Source organism: Poecilia reticulata, chromosome 10 (genome assembly GCF_904066995.2).
Source record: "Poecilia reticulata chromosome 10, P_reticulata-male-v2, whole genome shotgun sequence".
NCBI classification, from domain to species: Eukaryota; Metazoa; Chordata; class Actinopteri; order Cyprinodontiformes; family Poeciliidae; genus Poecilia; species Poecilia reticulata.
This window is the reverse complement of record NC_088839.1, coordinates 5998410-6021346: the sequence shown is the minus strand read 5'-3', so window position 1 is coordinate 6021346 and position 22937 is coordinate 5998410. Positions and strand designations below refer to the sequence as shown.

Below are 22937 nucleotides of genomic sequence, written 5' to 3'. Positions count from 1 at the left end.
GCCTTCTGCTGCCCAGATGCATCATAAAGCACCTGGAGGGTCTGGTGGTGCAGTACGACCTGACCGTCAGAGACAGCGATGGCTCCGTGGTCCAGTTCCTGTACGGCGAGGATGGGCTGGACATCCCCAAGACTCAGTTCCTCCAGCCGAGGCAGTTTCCGTTCATCCAGCACAACTATGAGGTGTCGATATAAACACTGGCTTTCTGTGGAGAGGCTAGACTCTGATTTAAAAAAAATAAATTTGCTACTCTTTGGGACTATTTGTCATAATTTGCTAGCATAACTGAATCTTTTTTTTGAAATCCATCTTGTTGATGTTATACTTAGAGATGTACTTCAAAACCAACTGGGGTGTGCAAAAAGAGATTCTTACTTCCAACCATCCCTGATCGCTGATCAACTGATTGGAAATGAATAATCGCATCTTTTTTTAAGTCACTAATGACTGACAACAGTTCTCTTCTGTGGTGACAAAAGAAGGGGTCAAAGTTGGCAATTTGCAATTTTCACTATGAATAGCAGCGTTTCAATTACAAAAAGTGCTCTAACCTTTCAATATTTTGCTGATGTTGTAACAACACAAGTTTTCAATTGCAGTGTTTTTATTAGATATAAAACACAATTAAAAATCACACTTGAAGTTGAATAAGTTTGTTCACACGAGTCCTTAATGACAACTACTTCCTGCCAACTTCTTCTTTGTGGTTTGCACCAGCAGCAACATTCGCTTGTTGATCATGTGACTCGGTGAAAAAAATTTTTCCATTGCAATTTTGTGAAAATTTTTTTTTTTTATAATGGCCAAAAGCGACCTTATGTTAAAAAATTTTATTGAAAAACAACCGCTAGTGAGAGATGTTAACCTTTTATTCAAACTCTCAATTCATCAGGGACGTAAAAATCAGAAGATAACAGGAGGCAATGCTAACCGTGCTAACTGTGCTAATAGCTAACATAAGAAGAGAGAACTCTGGTCGGTTTTGTATTTATTTAAAATAATGGCGACATCCTGTCTTACTGCAGAGCTGTGTAATAGAGACATCTCTCTCAGATGCAGTGTGATGTTTCTTCTGCTATTAGCATACATAATTGATGATCAGTCAAGACAATGCTGCACTTTTGTCCTTCCAACAAATGAATAATTTAGCCATCTAATGCATAGCTAAAATAACTTGTTATGCTGTGAGCACAACTGAAAGCATAACGTTCTGAATGATGCAAAGGACGACAAAAAGCAATATTAATAGATGTGCAGTCAGAGAAATAACCAAGCTATAAATAAGTTTACTTTAAACCTTATTTTGCTTCACTGTATTCATTTTATCAACAGTCAGATCTTTTTGTAAATACGTTTCAGTGCTTCGATTTATAACGCGATGAGGCAACCTTGTCAAATTCAGTGCTTCCTTCCCCCTGGATGTCACTGGCCAAAGTGGTTGCTATGGTAACAGTGTAGCCGATGGGCCCCACAGTGATTCAGCATGGCTGTCCGGGGACAGATATTTGCTGCACACAGCTAATAAAGCGACTGCTTATGGTTCAGTTCAAGTTTCTAACATGTTTAACGTGAGTGACGGTTTCTCCCACACCTTCCCCGATGCAGATACGGATACAGTCGGGGCGTTTTCACTGCTACGCTCTGTTTACTTACTTCGTGTCTTTGTTCCAGTGGTTCAGTTTCTGTTGATACAGAGAAAACACACATCACTACAAACCACAAGAACATTCACTCTGCTTGTTAAAAGGAAGGAAGGAAATAAAAGAGAAGATCAAAAATTTGTTTCATTTTGACCCGTTAATGTTTTTAAAGAGTTAAAAACGAACCGTCCATCAACCACAGAACACTCTGCGTCGTTAAAACTCAACTTTTATTCTATTAAAGTGAGCATTATGTCAGCGTTTTCCCTGCAACATTGATCTTCTTTCTTCTACTAGCATAAATGCTTGTCTTATGAAAGAGTGTTACAATTTCCACTCGGCAGCTTCGTTTCTTGTACAACCTGCACCAAATGTAAGAGCAAAGTTTAGACCAACAAACTCCACAAGTTTGAAAGAAACATACAAAAAATAGAGGATGAAGATAAAGATGCAAAGAAGGAAAAGAAAGAGTGAAGAAAAACAAAAAAACGATACAAAGAAAGATTTATTGATGGAATATCCAGAATCAGAATAGCACATAAATGTTGTCATAACTTTAACTTTGGCTTCTTCTTTCTTATGGCAGTAACATATTTTCTCTGTTCGTTCTTCTCCTGTTGCTATTATCACAGTTCAGCATACAGTTTTAATTTGAAGAATCCTTTAAAACTTCCTTTGCCTGTGCTTCCTGTTCCTCCTCAGGTCATCAGGAGGTCACAGGACCTGGACAGCGTTCTGGCCCGTTTGGACCCTCACACTGCTGCCCGCCACTTCACAGCCATCCAGCGCTGGAAAGCAAAGAGGGAGCTGGCGTGTCCCCGCAGAGGTATATACAGGTTCTTCTCAAAAAATTTGCATATTGTGATAAAGCTCATTATTTTCCATAATGTAATGATAAAAATTAAACTGTCATATATTTTAGATTCATTGCACACCAACTGAGATATTTCAGGTTTTTTATTGTTTTAATACTGATGATTTTGGCATACAGCTCATGAAAACCCAAAATCCCTGGTCAAAGGTCAAGACACTTTTGAACCAGAAACAGCGACAGAAGTGCCTGACCTGGGCTACAGAGAAGCAGCACTGGACTGTTGCTCAGTGGTCCAAAGTACTTTTTTTGGATGAAAGCAAATTTTGCATGTCATTCGGAAATCAAGGTGTCAGAGTCTGGAGGAAGACTGGTGAGAAGGAAATGCCAAAAGGCCAGAAGTCCAGTGTCAAGTACCCACAGCCAGTGATGGTCTGAGGAGCCATGTCAGCTGCTGGTGTTGGTCCACTGTGTTTTATCAAGGGCAGGTCAATGCAGCAGCTATCAGGAGGTTTTGGAGCCCTTCATGCTTCCATCTGCTGAAAAACTTTATGGAGATGAAGATTTCATTTTTCAGCACAACCTGGCACCTGCTCACAGTGAGAAAACCACTGGTATTACTGACCATGGTATTACTGACCATGGTATTACTGACCATGGTATTAATGTGCTCAGTTGGCCTGCCAGATCTCCTGACCTGAACCCCATAGAGAATCTGTGGGATATTGTGAAGAGAAAGTTGAGAAACGCAAGACCCAAAACTCTGGATGAGCTTAAGGCCATTGAAGCATCCTGGGCTCCATAACACCTCAGCAGAGCCGCAGGCTGATGGCCTCCATGCCACATTGAAGGCTGCAAAAGGATTCCTGACCAAGTATTGAGTGCATAACTGAACATAATTATTTGAAGGTTGACTTTTTTGGTATTAAAACACATTTCTTTTATTGGTCGGATGAAATATGCTAATTTTTTGAGACAGGGATTTTGGGTTTTCATGAGCTGTATGCTAAAATCATCAGTATTAAAACAATACAAAACCTGAAATATCTCAGTTGGTGTGCAATGAATCTAAAATATATGACAGTTTAATTTTTATCATTACATTATGGAAAATAATGAACTTTATCACAATATGCAAATTGTTTGAGAAGGGCCTGTATATCTAAAAAAAAAAAAAAAAAAAAAAGTTTGGATTGCTGTGCTCTTTATAATTTTTTTAATTTTTTCCATAAATTTTGATTTGACCGTGTTTTCCGTGCCAGGAGCCTTTCTACTGTTTTCCCAGAAGAAGTTAGCGAAACTACGAGAGGCCATGCCGTCAACCGATCCGCTGCCCGGTCAAGACCCTGCAGTGCTGCAGGTAAAAGTCCGATTTAGTTTGACTTCCTGCACATACCTTGCCTTCTTAACCCTTTTCTCTCTCTTCCTCTCTTTGTCTCGTCAGTTGGTGAAGGACTGGCACTCTTTGGACGAAGCCGGCAGAGCCAAATACACCAGGCGGTCGTCCCGCTGCCCCGAGCCGACCCTGGGCCTGTTCAGGCCCGACGTCTGCTTCGGGTCGGTATCGGAAAACTTCCATGACATCACCGAGAAGTACATTCAGAACAGAGGCAACGCCACACAAGATGACATGGAGACGCAGAGGTACTGAAAAAACATAAAAACACAAGTCTTCCCAGAGGACGATTGAACCTCGCGTCATTTTCTTTCCACTAGTCTGAGTGCAGCTAAAAAGATGAAAATAAAGTCTGGTTGAACTGTGGTCAGCTCTGTCACCATCTGAGGCGTTTGAACACGTAATCAAACTTAGTTCTTCTAATTTCCTGCTTTATGGTAAGTGGTGACGAAGTGAGGCAAAAATATGTAAAGTTTCTATTTCGCTGAAAATGTCTTTAAGTCCCACCTTGTTTTCGCATTGGCTGTTGCAGACAGTGGAGCCGTCTTTATCACAACGTTTTACTCTTCAAATTGCTTTAAATGTTCAGCATTTTTCTTGATTTTTTTCTTTTGAGCTGTATGACATTGCTGCCTCATACTTACACCAAAATACCAGGGGTGGGAATCTTTCTTTTTTTTTTTTTACCATTTCATAATTTGATTCAAAATCAATTTTTAACTCATAACTCTGATTTCTGCCTTAGTCCATCCTCACAGTCTGCTCCTGTGTGCCTCTGCAAAGGCAGAATGACAAATGGAAATATTAAAATGCTTTTTTTTTCACGTTTATAAAGTTTTAAATATTAATCCATGATTAAATGGAAGTACTCCCTCCCTGCATCTGTTTCTGTTTCGTTTAGCGAAAGCGTCACGTTTCTGCAGAGAGGCTCCTCCATGGACGATGATGTTGCAAGTTCCAATTATCAGATGGAGGTTTTAGCCATTTAATCATTTTTGCAGCTGGAATGTTGCTCTGGGTTACAAAATACAAGCTGACAAATAGCAGAATTAAAAAAAAAAACATTTAAAATCAGTTTTTGGGACATTTTCCATTCATTTTGAGTAAATTTTGATAGATATTTGGGTCATTTAAAGTCGATTCTTTTGAGGTCACTTTTAATTGGATTTAGGAATATTTTTAGCCAATTTTGGGCCATTTTAATGTCCCAAATGCTGGGACATTGTTAATGAATTAAGGGAACATTATAATCAATTAATTGGACTTTTTTTTGTAGTTTAAATTTTTACTGATGTTCCACTTATGAACAGAATAAACACAAACAAATGTAAATATAAACCTATCTGGTTGGCACAGAGTAATTTACATTAAATTCAGTACATTGTACATATTACAGTAACAGTATGGCACTTGTATATAATTTAGTTGCATAGTTTTTGGGACATTTTTGTCTTTTTATTTTTCGGGATGCTGAGGGGACATTTCAAAAAGATTTGGGGATTTTTACTCAATTAAATAAAAATGCCCAACATTAGCAATTACAGTGATTTTTGGACATTTTAATCCAGTTTTTAGGATATTTTAATTCGATTTTTGGGACATTTTGAATGGTTAGTAAATGAGAATTATGTTACCGATTTTTGTCTTTCTTTTTGGCACACCCTCCCACTCTGTTCTGCACAGCTAGAATTAGCTTCCTGTTTGATTGCTTCTCCTCTGCTCAGCAGAGCGTGTCCTGTAAAAGCAGCTGAGTGACGTACAGTGATGAATGATTGCAGGCTGCGGCAGCTGCTCCACTATAAGTGGCAGCGCTCCCTGTGTGACCCAGGGGAAGCTGTGGGCCTGCTGGCAGCTCAGTCCATAGGCGAGCCCTCCACCCAGATGACCCTCAACACCTTCCACTTCGCAGGCAGAGGAGAGATGAACGTCACTCTGGGAATCCCCCGGTAACAACCCCTCACGCTCACAATGCTCGTGTCCGTCGTTATCGTTGACGTCTCATTTTAACGAGAGCCAACATGTGTCCAACCTTCCAGACTGAGGGAGATCCTGATGGTGGCCAGTTCCAACATTAAAACCCCCATGATGAGCGTCCCGGTGCTGAACAACAAGAAGGCCTTGAAGAGGGCCAAGACGCTGCGGAAGCAGCTCAGCAGAGTCTGCCTGGCTGAGGTCTGAGGCCGTCACAGTTCCGTTTCCTTATCAGTTTCTTTTCCTCTGTTACATGGTGCTTTACTCATCTCCTCTGCTGAGGTCTCTTTCTGAGCTTAGCTGTTCCTCCTTCATCAAAGCCCAGTCTTAATGCAGCAGAGCATCGCTTTTTGGCTCAGAACTAAGGCACGAGTTCAGTTTAGCTTGAGGTTATACTTAGGAATGGCTAAAAGTATCAGGTAGTATAGTGTAAAATCAACTTTTTTTAGCATTACACCATGTTATAATACTGTTCCCTCATCAAACGCATATCTGGAGTGTTGCCTTGATTCTTTTATGCATGCTTCAGAAATCCTTCAATTTCCATGGCAACCATTCAACTGTGCTAAAACACCTGGGTGAACCTAGCCCCGCCTTTGAGGACGAAGCTCCTCTCAGAGCTGCAGTTTCCAAGCTACTGAGCTTCCGCCTCACAGAGCATCCCTCCCCTGCCACTCCCCCACTCAGCCCTTCAGACTAGCCAGCAGCTATTAGCAAACACCTGGTGGAACTGCTGAGCTCATTTTATCAGCTAATTCTCAGTGACACGCTAGTAAAAATGTCTACAGGGTTAATAGAAGAACCAAGTTGTGGTGACTTCTTGAAGGCAGAGTTTCAGAAAGAGTTATTCTTAAAGAGACGGAAGCCCAATTTCAAGGTGTGTTATATTAAAATGTCTGATTTTTAAGTCATGTTTGACATATTCAGCATTTTTATAATTACAAAACTGCCCTGTATAACTGGAAAATACACAATACTGTTCCTTTTATTTATCAGTTACCGATAAATGAAGTTCTTAAGATGAATAAAAATCAATAGAATGTCGTGATATGTTCCATAATATAAACGTGTGTGTGTGTGTGTGTAGGTGCTGCAGAAGGTGGATGTTGTCGAGACGCTTCGGATCGAAACTTATCAAAGACTGCAATTGTTTAAAGTCACCTTTCACTTCCTGCCTCCCGAGCGTTACCGTGACGACAATCTTTTAACTCCCCATCAGATCCTCCACTACATGGAGACGAGGTGTGTGTTCGCATGTCAGGAAACGATCAGAGCCAACCTGTTGTTTGTCTTTAACCCCACCTGCTCTCATCCACCTCTTCATCTATTTTCAGGTTTTTCAGTCTCCTCCTGGAAGCCATTAAAAAGCGCACAGCCAAGCTGGCCTCTATTTCCGTGGAGACGAGGAAGGCCACCCCTGGAGATAAAAACATGGACGAGGACGGGACCGCGGGGACCCAGGTTTTAATTTAGTTTTGTCTTATTATTTTTCAGTGTTCTCCATCAGTCTCATTCGCGCTCGAGCTTTTATTTTCGTTCATGTTGACGTTCCGCAGGACGGCGGTGGAGAAGAGGAGGAGGAGGAGGGAGGAGAAGTGGTTGATGACCAGGGGGATGAAGGAGACGCCGACGCATCAGACGCCAAGAGGAAAAGCAAACAGACGGAGGAGGTAGGGCTGAGGCTGAGACGGGAAGTGTTCCATTGTGAAACGTAATTCCACAAATTACTTTTAACATTTTCTCCTGGTCGCCAACACGAGTGTCAACTTGGTTGGAATGAAATGTACTCTGAGAAACTCCCGTCCAATCAGCATACAAGGAGTACACTGCAAAAACACACAGTCTTACCAAGTGTTTTTAGTCTAGTTTCTTGTGCAAATATCTTGGTGCACTTTAAATAGGACAAAACTAACTTACAAGTAGCTTTTCAGCAAGATATAGCAGCTGGTTTTGAGTCGATGTTTCCTTAATATTGATGAGAAATTACTACTTCCAATGGTAGATTATTTCACTTTTAGAATATCTTGAAATAATCTGCCAATGCAACAAGAACCTTTTCATCAATATTAATGAATTATTGACTTTAAACAAACTCCTATTTCTTGTTAGTCTTGTCTTATTTCAAGTGTACTGAGAAATGTGCAGTAGAAACTAGAACAAAAACACTTAAAGCAGTTTTACTCCAAAAACACAAAACCTTACTGAGGAACATTGTAGCTGTAGAATCATGGAGGGACTGTGGTTGCGACAGTTACTGGCAACTGCAATAAAGATATAAAAAAATATGGGAACTCAGAAACGCCAACAATGACCTTTGGAAACAATTATCATGCTTCTGCTCACTTTTTTTGAGTTCTCGTTCAGCCGTATCAGTCACTGCTCTAGTTGTTTGAAACATTTTGATTATTGCTCTCACTGTAGTTATGAGCAGGTTAAGGTGAGCTGTTTTCTTTAGCTCACCTAAAGAGCTAGCTTACATAAATGGAGCATTCTGTTGTCTTCTCCATTTTTAAAACTATCTAAAAGGAAAGGGCCTCTGCACCAGGTTGTGGATTATTAATTCAAAGTTCTTCGACACTTAAGGTAGAAATTTTAATATGGCTCCATTAGCTAATGTCAGTGATAATGAAACCAAATTAAACTAAAGATTTTTGGTAAAAAGCTGCATTTTTGTTGCTTTTTTTGCAACTTGAAATGATCTCTAGACCGTCCAATTTGGTCTGGTTTGTTTGCTAAAAATCCAAACTATTGGGAGAATTTACAGAAAATAAAGTACTAGACCAGGAATTGCGCCTTGGAGAACCCCACCAAAGTGAAATTCCTTGTGTGCACAAACTTGGCAATAAGTCCAGTTCTTGTAACAAAAGATGATACACTGTACATTAAAATAAAATAAAATAAAATACCAGGCTAAAGGGTTGACGCTGAAAAAAGAATTGAAGTGAAACCACTAAAGCTAACACTGTTGCTTTTGTGTTGGCATTTAATTTCAATGGGAAATGAAATGTTGAAGTGCAACATTTAATTTTCCTTTGAGTTCAGTAAAGTAGTTATGAATCAAACAAAACTGAAACTAAGTAAGCTAAGCTAAAAACTGAATGCAGCCTGACTGAGGGAGGTAAAAACATAGCATGTCTGTTCAGTAAGACGGGAAACCAAAGAACTACTGCTGGTTAAAGTGGTGCTTCTTATAGAAATGTGTTTGAAACACTAATGAGATCTCGTTCACTGTTCCGACTCAGGATCTAGATGAACACTTTGAGTATTTTGTAAGATGAGATTCTCACTGTATAATGACTCAGCAAAAATACCATTGTTAAACAATCTGATTGCTTTCATTCAGAACTGGGGAAAAAAAATAATTCCCAGAGAATTTAGTCAATGTAGACTAATTGGGAGAGTTGGAAACAAAAATCCTGGCGTCATGGATGTCCAAGCCGATAATTCACCTCTGCCTACAGGTAGACTATGAAAGCGAAGACGAGGGCGAAGGCGGCGATGCCGAAGAGGATGAGGGCGAAGAGGAGAACAGCCAGGCAAACTCTGTGGAGGAGACCCAGCCTGAGTCAGCAGACAGTGGAGAGCAGCAGCAGCAGCAGCAGCAGCAGAAGAAGAAGAAAAAGAAGGAAACGAAAGTGGAGCAAGGGGGAGAGTCCTCGGTCCAGATGAGGGTGAACTCAGTTCTGTCGTCTAACTCGGCCATACAGAGATACTCCTTTGATCAGCAGGAAGAACTCTGGTGTGAGGTGAGACAGGTTGCACTGTAGAGAGTTACAGTAAACTACAACTAGGCTGCAAATCGTCAGAATTATTGGTCCATATTTGTGCAAAATGGTACACCTACGAAGGAGTTCAATCAATATGTTCATTGTTATACTTGATTAATAACTTTTCTTTAATAAGTTACTTTGAGAATCTGCTATAAACTACACTAACAGGAGATTTCAGGTACATTCTCTTATCGCTCGTATGTCAGATTTAAAAGTCTAAAATCTGAGACTTTTGGGGGGGAAAAACGAGAAACAGCCCCTGAAATCAGAATTCCAGTTGGAAATATTGGAACTTGCCCGCCTAGAAACAGTGAGTTTTGAGTCCATAAAGGCTGCCACCATACTGAATGTAGTGAAAGGTGGGTTAAGCCCAGGGTTTGCTAAGACTTGAAACTTCCCCCGCTGTTCTGTTTCCTCCTGTCGACTCCGATGTGCTAACGACTTGTATGAAACGTGACCATTCACACAGGTAGAGCTGGAATTCCCTATGAACAGGATCCACTTCGACCTGACCTCGGTCCTGTCGACTCTGGCCCAGAACGCCGTCATCATGGAGACCCGGGGCCTGACACGGTGCCTGCTGAGCGAGACCACAACCAAGTCTGGGGGAAAACAGACGGTTCTCAACACAGAGGGCATCAACATGCACGAAATCTTTAAGTACAACGATGTACGTCGGCCGCATTCCACACAACCTGCAACACACTTGTTGTTTATGCCACACTTTGTTGAATCACTCTTGCACTGAATAACAAGAGATTACACAGTAATCTAAGAAGCATATGTCAAGAGATATATATGAATGAAAGAACCGGAAATTACAGCTCAATTAGTTTATTAGTGGCATGTTCTATTATCAATAATGTGTTGTAAAGCTTCAACTTTTTCAGACATTTCATGTTATTGTTTACATCCGGAAATTTTACACATGCGCACAACGGTGAAGGGCGATGAGATGATTGTTTTACTTGCCATCCGTAGCCACACAGCAGCTGTGGAAATATCCTATTAACTAAATTAAACCTGGACCTGTAGCATTACTAATTCAGTGCAGTGTGTCACAACAAAGGCATAAATAATGCAGAAAAACCGTTGTTCAAAACCACTCATATTCTTCTATTTCCTCGCTCTACACCTGCTCTGCCGATGATCTGTCAGAGAGTCGGTGTGTGGGTCGCCTTTCTTTTTTTCTAACTGAACCGAAACACAACAAACTCCACACCACATCTACATGTTAAGGTTGTCAAAGTCAAGTTAGCATAACTGATCTAGCTTGGCTAAATCAGTTATGCTAGATTAAATTGTTTTTTGTTTTTTTTATTCAAATGTTGTAGTGTTAACAATTGGTAGCAAAGCACTGCATCCCTTTTTCTTTCATACACAATGCTACATTTAATATTTAGCATGTTATGTTGACAACAGCTAAAGCCAATGCTAAGCTAGCACATTTTTGCCCTCCAGCAGGGTGATGGCGCAGGGATCTTCTGTCCATGATGTCACATTGCAACATGTCTATATTAATATTAGAATCTGATTAGTTGTTGCATTTACAAGTTCAGCCATCGTTCAAGACTTGATGAACACGGTTTAGCATTTTAACCTCAGCAGATATCCTCATGTTCCAGTTCCACCAGCTGAACAGAACTGGTTTAAGTCCAACCTGATTGTTGGAATTAAATCAGGTTGTAACAGCTAAACACATCTTTGCATGGATGTGTTTAGTTGTCACATGATCAGCTTGTGTCTCCAGATCCTGGACGTCAACAAACTGTACTCCAATGAGGTCCACGCCATGGCCAGCACCTACGGGATCGAGGTGGCTCTGAAAGTCATAGAGAAGGAGATCAAAGACGTCTTTGCAGTTTATGGTACGCATGCGCGCGCACACCTGTGCTCTAACTCACACAGCGTTACTACAGTGTTTAAAAAGGTCTAGAATTTAATTAATTTTCTAGACTAGATCAGGTTTGATGGAATTCATTGGTTTTTTATGACTTTTTCCATCCATCCAGAAATCCATTCGTCTATTATCTGACTCCCTTTTTCCTTTGATTCTTCCTTCTTTATTTCCCTCCTTCCTTCCTTTTGTCTTTTTTCTCTTTCCTATTGCCTTCTTTCTTTACTTTACTTCCTTTTGTATTCCTCCTTTCTATCATTCCTTCTTGCTCATTCCTTTTTGTCTTCTTTTTCTTCCATACTATAGCATTCCTTCCTTTCTTTCTATTACCATCCTTCCTTCTTATTGCCTTCTTTTCTTTTTTTTGTCTTACTTACTTTTGCAGATTTAATGTGTAAAGTCTGACCTCTACACCCACATCTGTCATATTTATCCTGAAAGAACCCCCAGTTACGTCTGAAAATTTGAGTGTAGAAAACTGTAACGTTGAACAAAACGTGCAGAACTCTTAGAGCACTCGGCTCTCAGATTGTGACCCGGTATCTCTGACCCCCGTCTGCAGGGATTGAGGTTGACCCCAGGCATCTGTCATTGGTGGCAGACTACATGTGCTTCGAAGGCGTCTACAAGCCGTTAAACCGACACGCCATCATGTCGAACTCGTCCCCTCTGCAGCAGATGACCTTCGAGACCAGCTTCAAGTTCCTCAAACAGGCCACCATGCTGGGTAAGTAATGGAGGGAAACAGTGGATCTCGAGTCTGATTTGATTTTCATACTTATGGGATGAAAATGGCTCCTGTCTTGGAGCATGCAATTGACATTCCTCGAGCTTTGGTTCACTCGTTTTAACCACAATCCATTCACTAAAATACAGTGGTTTACAGAAATCAGGATGCTCAGTTTCTTTCTTGGTCATTGATATCTTTGCTCTTTTTTTCCTTTTTTCACTGACTGCTTTTCATTCTGACTCAGGGTCACGTGATCAGCTGGTTTCTCCCTCCGCCTGCTTGGTTGTGGGGAAGGTGGTCAAAGGTGGAACAGGGCTATTTGAACTGAAGCAGCCTCTGCAGTAGGACGAGCCGCTTGCAACTGTTTGCGTGTTTGTTGATCTCAATCCTGCAGCTGAAGCTCCACTTGTCTGGAATGCAGACAGGAATGTTAAGTTTAGCAGATTTTTTAAGAGTACTTTGCAAACTTATTAGAAAAGGTTTGATGGGGAGATTAATGTAACCCATTGTATATGCCTTTAAGCATATATTGTATGATACAGTAAATAATTAAAAAGTTCCTGTTCAAAACTTTTTAAGCTGAGACTTTACTGTCAGAATTGTTTGGGAGGCAGCTTACATCTCCTTTATTTCCTGTGTCTAATGATGTACAAAGTAATAATAAATATGAATTGTTTAGCGGTTTTGTGTGTGCAAGTTGGTTTGTAACTGTATTATGTACGGGTAATCTGAAAAAAAAAAGCGGAAGTGATGGGTGTGTTGCCCTGTCGCTGATTGGCTGGCTGCGTCAGCGGTTCCTTGAAGAAGGTTACAGATGGAGTAGGCTATCCGCTAAACCTGGAGAGCAGCTCTCTTTATTTCACGGAATGGAGCCATGAAGAGTCACCGGAGTCCATGCGAGGGTAAGGACACTTTTAAGTAACAGAATAAGGGAGCAAACTATGAGATGTAGGACTGTTATAAGCAGATAAGGGCCAATAACGGACGATTTTCGTAAAGGGTAATTATGGCTATTGTAACCGAACAGCAGCTCATTTTTAATGTGGCTGGATTAATGTTTAAACATTTTAAAAACGAGACATTTTACCACTTCTTGACGCTGTGGTAAAAGAACTCAATATTCGAAAATATCTAGCTTAACTTCAGTTTTACTCGGATGTAAACGGAAGACGTAAGGAATATGAGCAATAGCTTAATATAGGGTAATAATGTAGCGATAGGTAATGTCCTAAAACGCTCAAGCGTCCAGCTGTAACTTGCACGCGAGCCTCTCGCTATTTAAACAGCCTGAAACGCACCAAAACACCCCGTTACAGACGGCGCCATTATGCTCCCCGAATAAAACGCTGTTTGTCCCCCTGCCTGCTTATAGATCCGCCGACACTGACCACTAATTCATGAAAAATGGAACCATTACTGAACTCCTTTCATTAGTATGTTACGGTCCGGAGTTATTTCATTAAACAGTATCAGGCGGAGACCTTTTACTCTGCTATGTTATCATCTTGGCCATTTAAAAGTGGGGAAACATGATAAAGCTCGAGTTAGCATCCGGTTCAGGCCGTCAGTAAGGGTTTTTAAAATATATTTTTTATGATGCTAAACCTCATATTTTGTTAAAATTGAATCTTTATGCTTTGTATGCTTATCTGATTTATAGAAATTTTAACTTAAAGAAGTAACGTTTACTGTTGTGTAGGTGTTATGATTCTGAGCTTAAGAGGTCAAATTTGGTACAGAAAAAAATGGAATAAAATCAATCTGATTGTCGTATATGGGACAAACAATATCTTTTGTGCAGATCACAACCTGCGTTTTAGTCAGCAGCCAGCGGGTTTGAGGCTGTCGGAAATCTGATTACCGTTTCAGCTTTGTTGCATATTTTTCTCAGGCGTGTCTCGCATACTGAACTTAATAAGAATTTTAGGAAATCCAAAGGTTTTATTGAGAAATGCATTACTCACATGGCAAGGGTGAAACCAACGCCAACTACCAACATGAATTAAGCCAAAACCTATATTGAATTTAATGTGAAAAATATTCTTATTTTCTACTCAACCCCACGTGTGACAGTCTTGGCTTCACCCAGTACAGATTCAGTTTTTAAAAAAACTCTCCTAGCACCTTTTGCTACCCAGTTAATAATTGGAAATCCAAATATTGGCCTATATGAATAGCATTTTAGGCAATAAAATGTATTTCTTTTGTAAAAAAAAAAAAGTTGATTGAATAATTTGTTATTTGCATGTTTAATGCATTTCTAATATTGTATAATAAAATTCTTGTAGTTTAATGAAAAATCAGTAGAATAACTAACACAAGTAACCGACTACCTGTTAGTCACAGCTCTAAACTGGGTAAATATTTTAATGCCTGAGATGATGATAGTCATTGCTGTTTCTCTGTGGTGTGTTTACGGACAGTCAAACCGAACAGAATGTGTAAGCTGACAGTCATCTGATCCCAGACACTGGGGAAACAGGAGGCAGGAAATGTATCCAACCACCAACCCTTTGAATTTGCTCACATAAGCCACAGACGCTCCTCTGTTCTGATAGTCTGTGTGGACGAAGAGAAATACAGTGTGTGTGTGTGTGTCCAGGACAGGATGCCTGAGAGTCAGAGGGCTCCGAGCTTCAGCCGGGAGACCCGAGGTGATCGCTGGATCCACGGCGGATGACAACATGAAGCTTTTCTTGCGCAGTCCAGCACACAGGTGATCACTACTCACCCATTCACATTGTGTCTGTGTCTGTGGCTGAGAACTCTCTTTGGTGTGGAACATTAGAAAAAAAAACACAGTTATTGTTTGGCAGGGTCACTGGACCTTGCATGCATGTCAGTTGGACCCAAACAGGCAAATATGTCATTCCCATAATTTGCCTGTCATCATATTTACTTAGACTTGCACATTCAATTCATGCATGTCAGCATGATAACAGCAGAAATGCATTTTCTTTTGCACAGAAAATGCAAAAGAAAAATACAGACCAGTACTGTTTGGAAATTACAAAAACAAATTATCTTAATAAAAACATGCCATTTAGAAAAAAAATAGTTTTTGCGCTTGGATGAGGTGGATTTTTTTTAGACTTATCTCCCAAAACTGCAGCAGAAACCTTTTTTTTTTTTTCCCCCACATGACACAAGTAACGTGATCAACAGTCGGATGTTGCTACTGGAGGAAATGACAAAAAGACGACAGGAAGTGGTAGGAGGATGGTTTGTTTTTGGTTTTGTTGGACGATGTTCAGCGGGCTCCACCAGAACTCTCACAGCATCACACAGTCTGTACAAAGTCCTGTGTTGCTCTTCTGGAAAATAGCCGACTATGTTTTTCCCAAAATGCCGCATTCGTAGCTGCTCCCAGGCATATGCCTGGATATACCTGAATAAGATGCTGATGTTGCAGTATCCACAGATAAAAACCTCTAATAGGATCTCAGCTGCTGACCTAAAACTGTCAATCGAATGCCCGACTCTGTAACGTCTCGAATGTGAAAGTCAGCAGAAACATGAGCGTACTTCCTCTCTATCACTTTTCATGTTTCTCTTTGGCTTCATCTTTTAAGCCTACCTGTTTAATTTAGTTTTTTTTCCCATTTCTCTGCAGGCAGGTGTGGTTGATACTTGTTTTGGGTTTGCTGGTTTTTTTTATATTCTCCCTGCTGCTGATGCAGACGAGGACAGAGGAACCTTTTCAGTTTCGTGTCAACTCTGCACATAAACAGGTGAGTGAAGCTCAACTTGGCACACTGCAACCACTTCAAGCTTTTCACGACAAGAGTTGTCTGGATTTTCAATCTGTTCTTCTAAAATAAATTTTTTTATGCAAATATGAAGCAGTTTTTTATATGAGAGTTTTCCAAAGTGCTTAAGAACGATACAAATACGACCCATGCAGCACAAGCAGTGGATGTAGATGGAGACATTTTTTTTATTATTATTTGTAATCAGTGTAACATTATTTCCAATGTGATTTTCTTTCAATGGAAAATGTCAATCACGACACAGTATTTGTATTGTCATAACTGATCTTTTATAACGAGTAGAACTGCAGCTACCCTGAGGCTTTGACTGAGAAACCGGCTTCGGTGCTTGGAAATCAGCTTTTATGCTCCGAGATGTAAAAACGATACCTTGTAGCCACGGTTTCGCATCATAACTGTTGAAAAGTTAAAAAAAAGGAAAGAAAGATAAAAAATTCTTCCAGCTGCACAGTAATTTATTCAAAACAATAATGCCTGAATCCGTGAAACATTGAACAAATTAGAGCTAACGTAACGCATCTAATCCAACATGCTGCCACAGTTCTGGAAGGAATAATTGATTAAAAATGGATGATCAGTCGGGTCAATGCAATCCTAGCAGCATAGAATAAATATGTATATTTAACTATATATACCGGTCTATATGTGTGTGTGTATGTATATATATATATATATATATATATATAACAACTGGAACTAAAGTAGTTACTCGACTGCTATTTTATAGTACAGTGTGGCTGGAGAATACATGATACTTCCCCTCTACTCCTTTAACTATTTGGTTTTTGATTTGATTTCTGTTTGAAGGTGAAGTGGAAGTTATTGTTTGTTGGGTAATGGTTAACTTGTGACTAAATGACACTTGTCTGTACATCTATTAATTGTTCTGTAATCTGCTGCAACAATGGAGATGTTGACATGAAGAGGGACGGTAATAAAAAGTGAACAGAACTGCATCTTCATTTGAAATGTCATAAAATACACACAGAGCCAAAACCAGTTCAACTCCTTTTTAAACTTCACTCACCATTCCTTCACTTTTCTGCATTCCAATGGAAAACCATTAGCTTGAGCTTGTCACTTGTCACGTTTTACTGGTATGTGAAATTTAAAGGTGTGGAAAGCACAACAAACACAAAATAAATCAAGTCAGATAGACGTTCCGGTTTTGTTACGGTTTGATTTTTAATAAACAAATGCAAAGCATTTGATGTTACAGGACTGCAAAGCACATGAAGCATATTGTTTATCCTTCTGACACATGACACCTTATGCAGCAATATTCTGTGGGTTATGTAACAACAAAGCAGAAGCGTGCACAGGTTGTAATGATGGACTCTTTGTTTGCCTGTCTTTGTCTCGCCCTGCAGTTAGTGCATGAGAACGTGCGCCGAGTCCTGGAGGGCCGGTGTCGCCCCAGAGGCAGCAGAGAGAAGCTGATGGCTTTGTTCCCGTCTGCCAGTGGCGCCGTCCAGCCCTTCCTGTGGAAGGACCAGCCGCTCCCTGACCGGCTCCTTCTTTACCTGCCGCCGTTTGGCTTCAAAGGGCTTAAAGACAAAGTAGAGAACCTGCTGATGCTGGTGAATACAAATACCACCTAGAGAGGTTTTACTGTTAACTCAGAAGAGCCACACTCCAACTTGCATGGTTTCAGTTGTTAGTGCAATACCTGAAGTTGCTTAGTAAGATTTAATCTCTGTTCACAAAATGCACTTCCTAAAAAAGGAAGCTACAGATATCTGAGTATTAGCATCAGCTGATACAGAAAACCCATGCTGAATTGACTGAAAATATTTCCTTTTTTAAAGAAACGCATACATAAATGTACTAAATTATACATTTACTTGCTAAATCTGCACAAGTGCAGCTCACTTAAATACAGCAATGGCTTCAGAAGCTTGGTCAACTTGTAAAAACAAGACAACTTTAATTTGTTCAGTCAGTTCAATTAGGAGTAGAACAGCCAATGTAACAATAAATGATAAAGAAACTGAAACGATAAAAAAAATAAATAAAAATTGGGTCAAACGTGTAAAAAATGAACTGCAACAAACCTTTTTACAAATGGTTCAGAAAGTACAATCAGGGATTCTAGATATAATCCTAAAATAAATAATAAGACAGGATAGAATTAGACTGAATAGATCTGCTCTTATTGATCAGACACATGGTCACCAATACCTGGTCTAGAGTTTGTTTTTATTTTTTCAATATCAATGCAAATACAGATATTAATATCAGATCGGTATATCTCTAGTGAAAATGTCAACTACTGAGGAGGACAGGCACATTAAAAAGCAAAAACTCACAAGAAACCAAACAACCAACATGAGCATCTCTGCTGTTGGTGGATTTTGTCATCTTGGGTTTTGCTGTCTGCAACCTCAGTGGATTCTAGTTAAAGCCACAAAGTCTCTCAGAACGTCGGACCTGATCAGCTCTCTGTGCTTCCAGCTGCCAGCGGCCAACCCTGACCAGGGACAAGAGGAGGCTTCTGGGAAGTGTCGCCGCTGTGTGGTGGTGGGGAACGGCGGCGTGCTGAAGGGCCTGGAGCTCGGTCAGCACATTGACCGTTTCCACACCGTAATCAGGTCAGGCTTTGCTTTCGCTTCTGGTAGTTCTGCAGGAGACTTGACAACATGCAGAGTGACTGAAACTGCACTCAGACTGAGACCTCCTGGTTTTTGTCTCTCTTTAACAGCTAGGGCTGAACAATTAATTGTGATTAATCGATTAGTGCAAATAACTGTCAACTAATTTAGTAATCCATTCATTATCTGGAGAATACAGACTAAAAAAAGGCCATTTGCTGAAAAAACACAAAGTAGTAATTCAATCAAAAACATTTTACATTTAAGATTTGGAAAAAAACTCCAAATAAAAGTTGTAAAAAAAAGTTTAAGCTACTTTTGCTGCATTGTGATGATAAGTTGAAAAGCAAACTTTTGACATTGATGTCAGAAGTATCAAATGATCAAGTGTACCCTAATGGAATGCTGTAGTATTGCATTTTAGGCAATAAAATGTTTATCATTTCTAAAAGAAATTAAATAGTTTAGTTATATCTTTTAATGTGTTATAAAATAAAGCTTCTGTGGTTAAATAAAAAATTAGCAAATTCTTTCTTCTGATTAATTGTCAGAATAATTGATCAATCAAATAATCATTAGTTGTGCCGCTAATGGTAACAAACTCTAGTCTTGCTCCTGTTTTAAGTAATGTTTTGACTTTCTTCTCTCTGTGTCTGTCAGGTTGAACAGTGGCCCTCTGGGAAAGCACACGGGCGACGTGGGGAATCGAACCAGCATCAGGATGAGTTATCCTGAGGGCACGCCCCTCCACTGGGAAGACACAGACCCTCATTCTGTGTTCGTGGCCGTGATCTACAAAGGCGTTGACCTCAGCTGGATCTCAGCCATGATCAGGAAGCTCGGCGTGGTGAGTGGCTGGAGCGTTAGCTTCACCGTCATCGTTTTCCTGCTCTGTCTGTTGTGAGCCAGTAAGATAAAATTTCAATTTTTTCATATTCATCTGCTGTATGTAAGTCTGACCGACAAACATTTGGTTTGGTCAGATAAATAACTAGACATAGGCATTGATTTTTTTTCTTTCTCCTTTTTTTCCCCCATTCATATAAGTTCTGACACATCTAACTTAGATCTAAATAGTAGTACATAGTGCTTACCCATAATGCATCAGTGTTGTCTAGTATTTTGTTTGGTTACTTAGAGCCGATCCAGTCGTGATACTTTACCAATGCTTGACGAGGAGAGCGTTTCCTCTTTAGCGATCAAAGTGCTGCTTTGTGTTGCAGTCGTTTTGGGACTGGTTCTTCTTCTGGCAGAGGGTTCCACAGGAAATTCCTCTAGATCCCTCAAGGTTCCGACTTCTGAATCCCGACGTCATCAGGCAGACTGCCTTGGACTTCCTGAAATACCCTAAACCCAGGTGGCGCCTGTGGGGCTGGGACCAGGTACGGCTCAGTTCAAACCATTACCTGAGGAATCAGGGTGGACGAGTTAGACAACTGAATTTGTTTTTTTTAAATAGCTCTAAAACATTCTGGAAAAAAGCTAGAAGTGATCAAAACAGTAGTAGTAATATCTGATCCACTCAGGATTACCAGCTGTAGGTGGGTGGAGCTCTTCAATCTGATGTTCAAAGAGAAAGTTGGAGTGCAGTTTTGTTTTAAGAGGAGGCTGTAAATATACCGATCTAACACTGCAAAGATTAAATCAAAAGGCATCATCCGTCTTAACATTTTCTCTGCAGACAAAGCGACACATTTAATGTGTCCTCATGATTCTTTATTTAAGAAGACGTATCGCCCCCTTTTGTTATGTTTTGTGAACTGCGGCATTTAAATCAAAGTTTGTATAGTGATGTCATTCATCAAACGGTGTTTCCTGGCCACTTCTAGCAGACGGGGGAACAAAGTGAGCTCAGCCAAAGAAATGACATCAAGAATGAGTCAAAGGTGCTGCTAAAAGCCTAATTTCTCTTGATTTTAAAGTTACAGTATCTCAACAAATTACTGACATGCTGAGAGACACAAACACAATATGAAATGTAGTTTTCATTTAAATTTATCTCCAAATGTAATGTTTGGACCGCAACTAACAATTTTTTTAGTAATTGATTATTCTGACAACAGATTAATTGGACAAAAAGAAAATTTTTTGTAGATCTTTCATTTAGCCAGTTTAGCATTTTTATACATTATTAAATATATGAATTAAGAAAATATTTTGTTGCCTAAAATGCAATTACGTAGCATTCCTCTTGTGTATGTTTGATGATTTGTAGCAGTATTTTTTTAAATCTTGAATGCAATGTATATATTTGAATAGTTTAACGATTAATCGATTACAAAATTAGTTGAGAATTTTTTACAGTTGTTGATTAATCACAATTAATCTTTTCAATCCTAATATTATGCTTCTGTATAATTAACCAAAAGGCCATTTAAAGGTGATAAATTATAAATTGTGGAGGAAGTTCTGTCTTCAGCTCCATGTCCACCTGCTGCAGAACATCAAGTATTTTAAGTTGAACCTGAAACAGCCCTTTAGTTTTTCACTACAAAGGAGTTGTGGCTTATGCACATCAGCGTCAGAGCTGCTAGTGATAAACCTATAAAGATAATTCACTAGAGTTGAGGTCAGTTCTGTAGATCATGTTTCACATTTTCACATTTTTAATTAGAGTGTACTTAAAATTGAAAGCACAGGGGGGGATAAAACCTGAAGAATCTTAATTTCCTTGCAGAATGTACCGACGCTGGGCGTGACTGCACTGAGCTTAGCCAGCCTGCTGTGTGACGAGGTCAGCCTGGCGGGATTCGGCTACAACCTGTCCCAGCAGGGGGCGCCGCTGCACTACTACGACAGCCTGCCCATGAGGCTCATGCAGCAGGAGAAGATGCACAACGTGGACAAAGAGACTCAGTTCCTGCACAGACTGGTGAGAGAGGGGGTCATCAGTGACCTGACCGGAGGAATCCACTGCTCCTTCTGCTCCAGCTGAACCCATCCTGCAGGTATTTCACTGCAATACAAGCCGTGCTTTTGAAACTTTGCTGAAATGCACGTGCAAAGGACAAAGAAGAACTAAGAGATTTTATGCAATTATGGTCATAATTTATACTTCAGTTTCGGATCTCCGAACAGATATTTGAAGCTGGCTTCAGATATTTTATTTTTATGTTGTGAAAGCTGTTCATCATTCTAATATTGTCATTTTCAAGTCTGAGAACTCGCATGAAATGTTTTATTTTGTTTTTAATATACAGAGTTATTTATTACTGACATTTCAACTACAAACCTAAATAATGTTGATGACACAAATAAATAAAATATGTAGAATACTAGTAGTGTGTGCTTGTCTGGTTTATTTTTTTCTAAACCAACTGGATTCTTTTTTGTTTGGTTCCTGTACATTTAATTCATGTGTTTGAATAACGGACATCCAAAACACAACCACTGGTTAACCATCACCATAACCAGTCGAATGTGAATTGTTTGCATGGACTTAATGATTTTCAATATAAACCAAAGACATCTAAAGTTTTAGCTTAGGCTCAGCTAGATTGTCCACCCATCTAGCTTAGCTTCAGGCTAAATGGCCAGATTTAACAGATCCAACATCAACAAAAAATGAATAGTTTTAAAAAATAAAAACAAAAAACTTAACCACAGAACCATATACATATACAGGCAAAAATTACAACCACGTTTTTGCTAAAGTTATTCATAAGGTTCAAGTAGTAACATAATCCAAAGTTGCAATTTTCCATGTAGCATTGGGACCTGGAATAGCTTTGTTTTCTCATCTAAATAAATGAAGCTCAGTGCAACTGGAACATTTCATCAAGATGACAGTAGCTCAATATAAAGTGATTTAATACTAATTGTAATTAGTACATCATCTGTGCAGCAATGCAAGGAGAAGTGGCGCTTTCTAAAAGTAGAGCGGAGGGAACCATTTATATTACAAATGGTCTGTGGCCAAGAATCCAGCCATGTGGCGCTTTAGAAAACAACTGTAGTTTTCTAGTAATATAAATAAGAATAGTGAATAGGGTATTAGGGGAAAAAACATGATTTAGAAAGAACAGACAGCTTTTTTTCTGGGAGAAATAGTTCAACATTAAGGTCACATACAAGAAGGAACTACCAGAATATCTCAGATTCCAGTGGAGTTTTAGAGATTTACAGAATTTAGGCACATGCTAATTCACACCTCAACCATTGTATAACCTACAGTTTAAACCACTATTGTGTAATATTAGGTTACAACACCTTTGATGTCCAGCAGCTAAGAAATCCTACCAAATCTCACTGCATCTTCAGCCAAAAACAGTGATATTTATAAGCTCCAAATTTCACATTAAAGGTTCTACAATCGGTTCACATTGCACAAGATCTGACAGTGTGCAGGCGTTTGCACACAG

General features: G+C 39.7%; 2 protein-coding genes and 1 non-coding gene across 4 annotated transcripts in view; all 3 read left to right on the top strand.

The window, feature by feature from the left end:
- polr1a (RNA polymerase I subunit A) overlaps positions 1-12898 on the top strand; it is a 29241-nt gene extending 16343 nt beyond the window's left edge. The window contains exons 24-37 of the mRNA XM_008419771.3: positions 17-182; positions 2343-2466; positions 3714-3811; positions 3896-4095; positions 5626-5793; positions 5884-6019; positions 6906-7060; positions 7153-7279; positions 7375-7488; positions 9280-9564; positions 10058-10258; positions 11339-11456; positions 12048-12212; positions 12460-12898. Of these exons, the coding sequence (XP_008417993.2) occupies positions 17-182; positions 2343-2466; positions 3714-3811; positions 3896-4095; positions 5626-5793; positions 5884-6019; positions 6906-7060; positions 7153-7279; positions 7375-7488; positions 9280-9564; positions 10058-10258; positions 11339-11456; positions 12048-12212; positions 12460-12560 (2158 nt within the window). The 3' untranslated portion in view covers positions 12561-12898. The remainder of the gene's footprint in view (positions 1-16; positions 183-2342; positions 2467-3713; positions 3812-3895; positions 4096-5625; positions 5794-5883; positions 6020-6905; positions 7061-7152; positions 7280-7374; positions 7489-9279; positions 9565-10057; positions 10259-11338; positions 11457-12047; positions 12213-12459) is intronic.
- On the top strand, positions 1383-1520 carry LOC145553273 (small nucleolar RNA SNORA5). Its single transcript, XR_014089578.1, has one exon. It is a non-coding gene; the product is annotated as a small nucleolar RNA SNORA5 (small nucleolar RNA).
- A 78-nt stretch (positions 12899-12976) lies between the features above and the next one.
- st3gal5 (ST3 beta-galactoside alpha-2,3-sialyltransferase 5) lies at positions 12977-21854 on the top strand. Of its 2 annotated transcripts, XM_008419769.3 has the most exons (8): positions 12977-13117; positions 14818-14931; positions 15829-15946; positions 17356-17565; positions 18440-18576; positions 19237-19423; positions 19800-19958; positions 21254-21854. In XM_008419769.3, exons 1-8 carry the CDS (start codon positions 13110-13112, stop codon positions 21509-21511), a joined length of 1191 nt encoding a protein of 396 aa, XP_008417991.2. In that variant the 5' UTR covers positions 12977-13109; the 3' UTR covers positions 21512-21854. The 2 variants fall into 2 exon arrangements, with proteins under 2 accessions (XP_008417991.2, XP_081467517.1); XM_081611391.1 differs by lacking the exon at positions 12977-13117 and having other exon boundaries at positions 14820-14931; positions 15896-15946.
- Positions 21855-22937: the final 1083 nt, after the last annotated feature.

Coding starts and splice junctions, on each gene's coding strand:
- st3gal5 (XM_008419769.3), top strand. Junction 14,932..15,828: donor TTGCGCAGTCCAGCACACAG/GTGATCACTACT, acceptor ATTTCTCTGCAG/GCAGGTGTGGTTGATACTTG. Junction 19,424..19,799: donor TGATCAGGAAGCTCGGCGTG/GTGAGTGGCTGG, acceptor TTTGTGTTGCAG/TCGTTTTGGGACTGGTTCTT.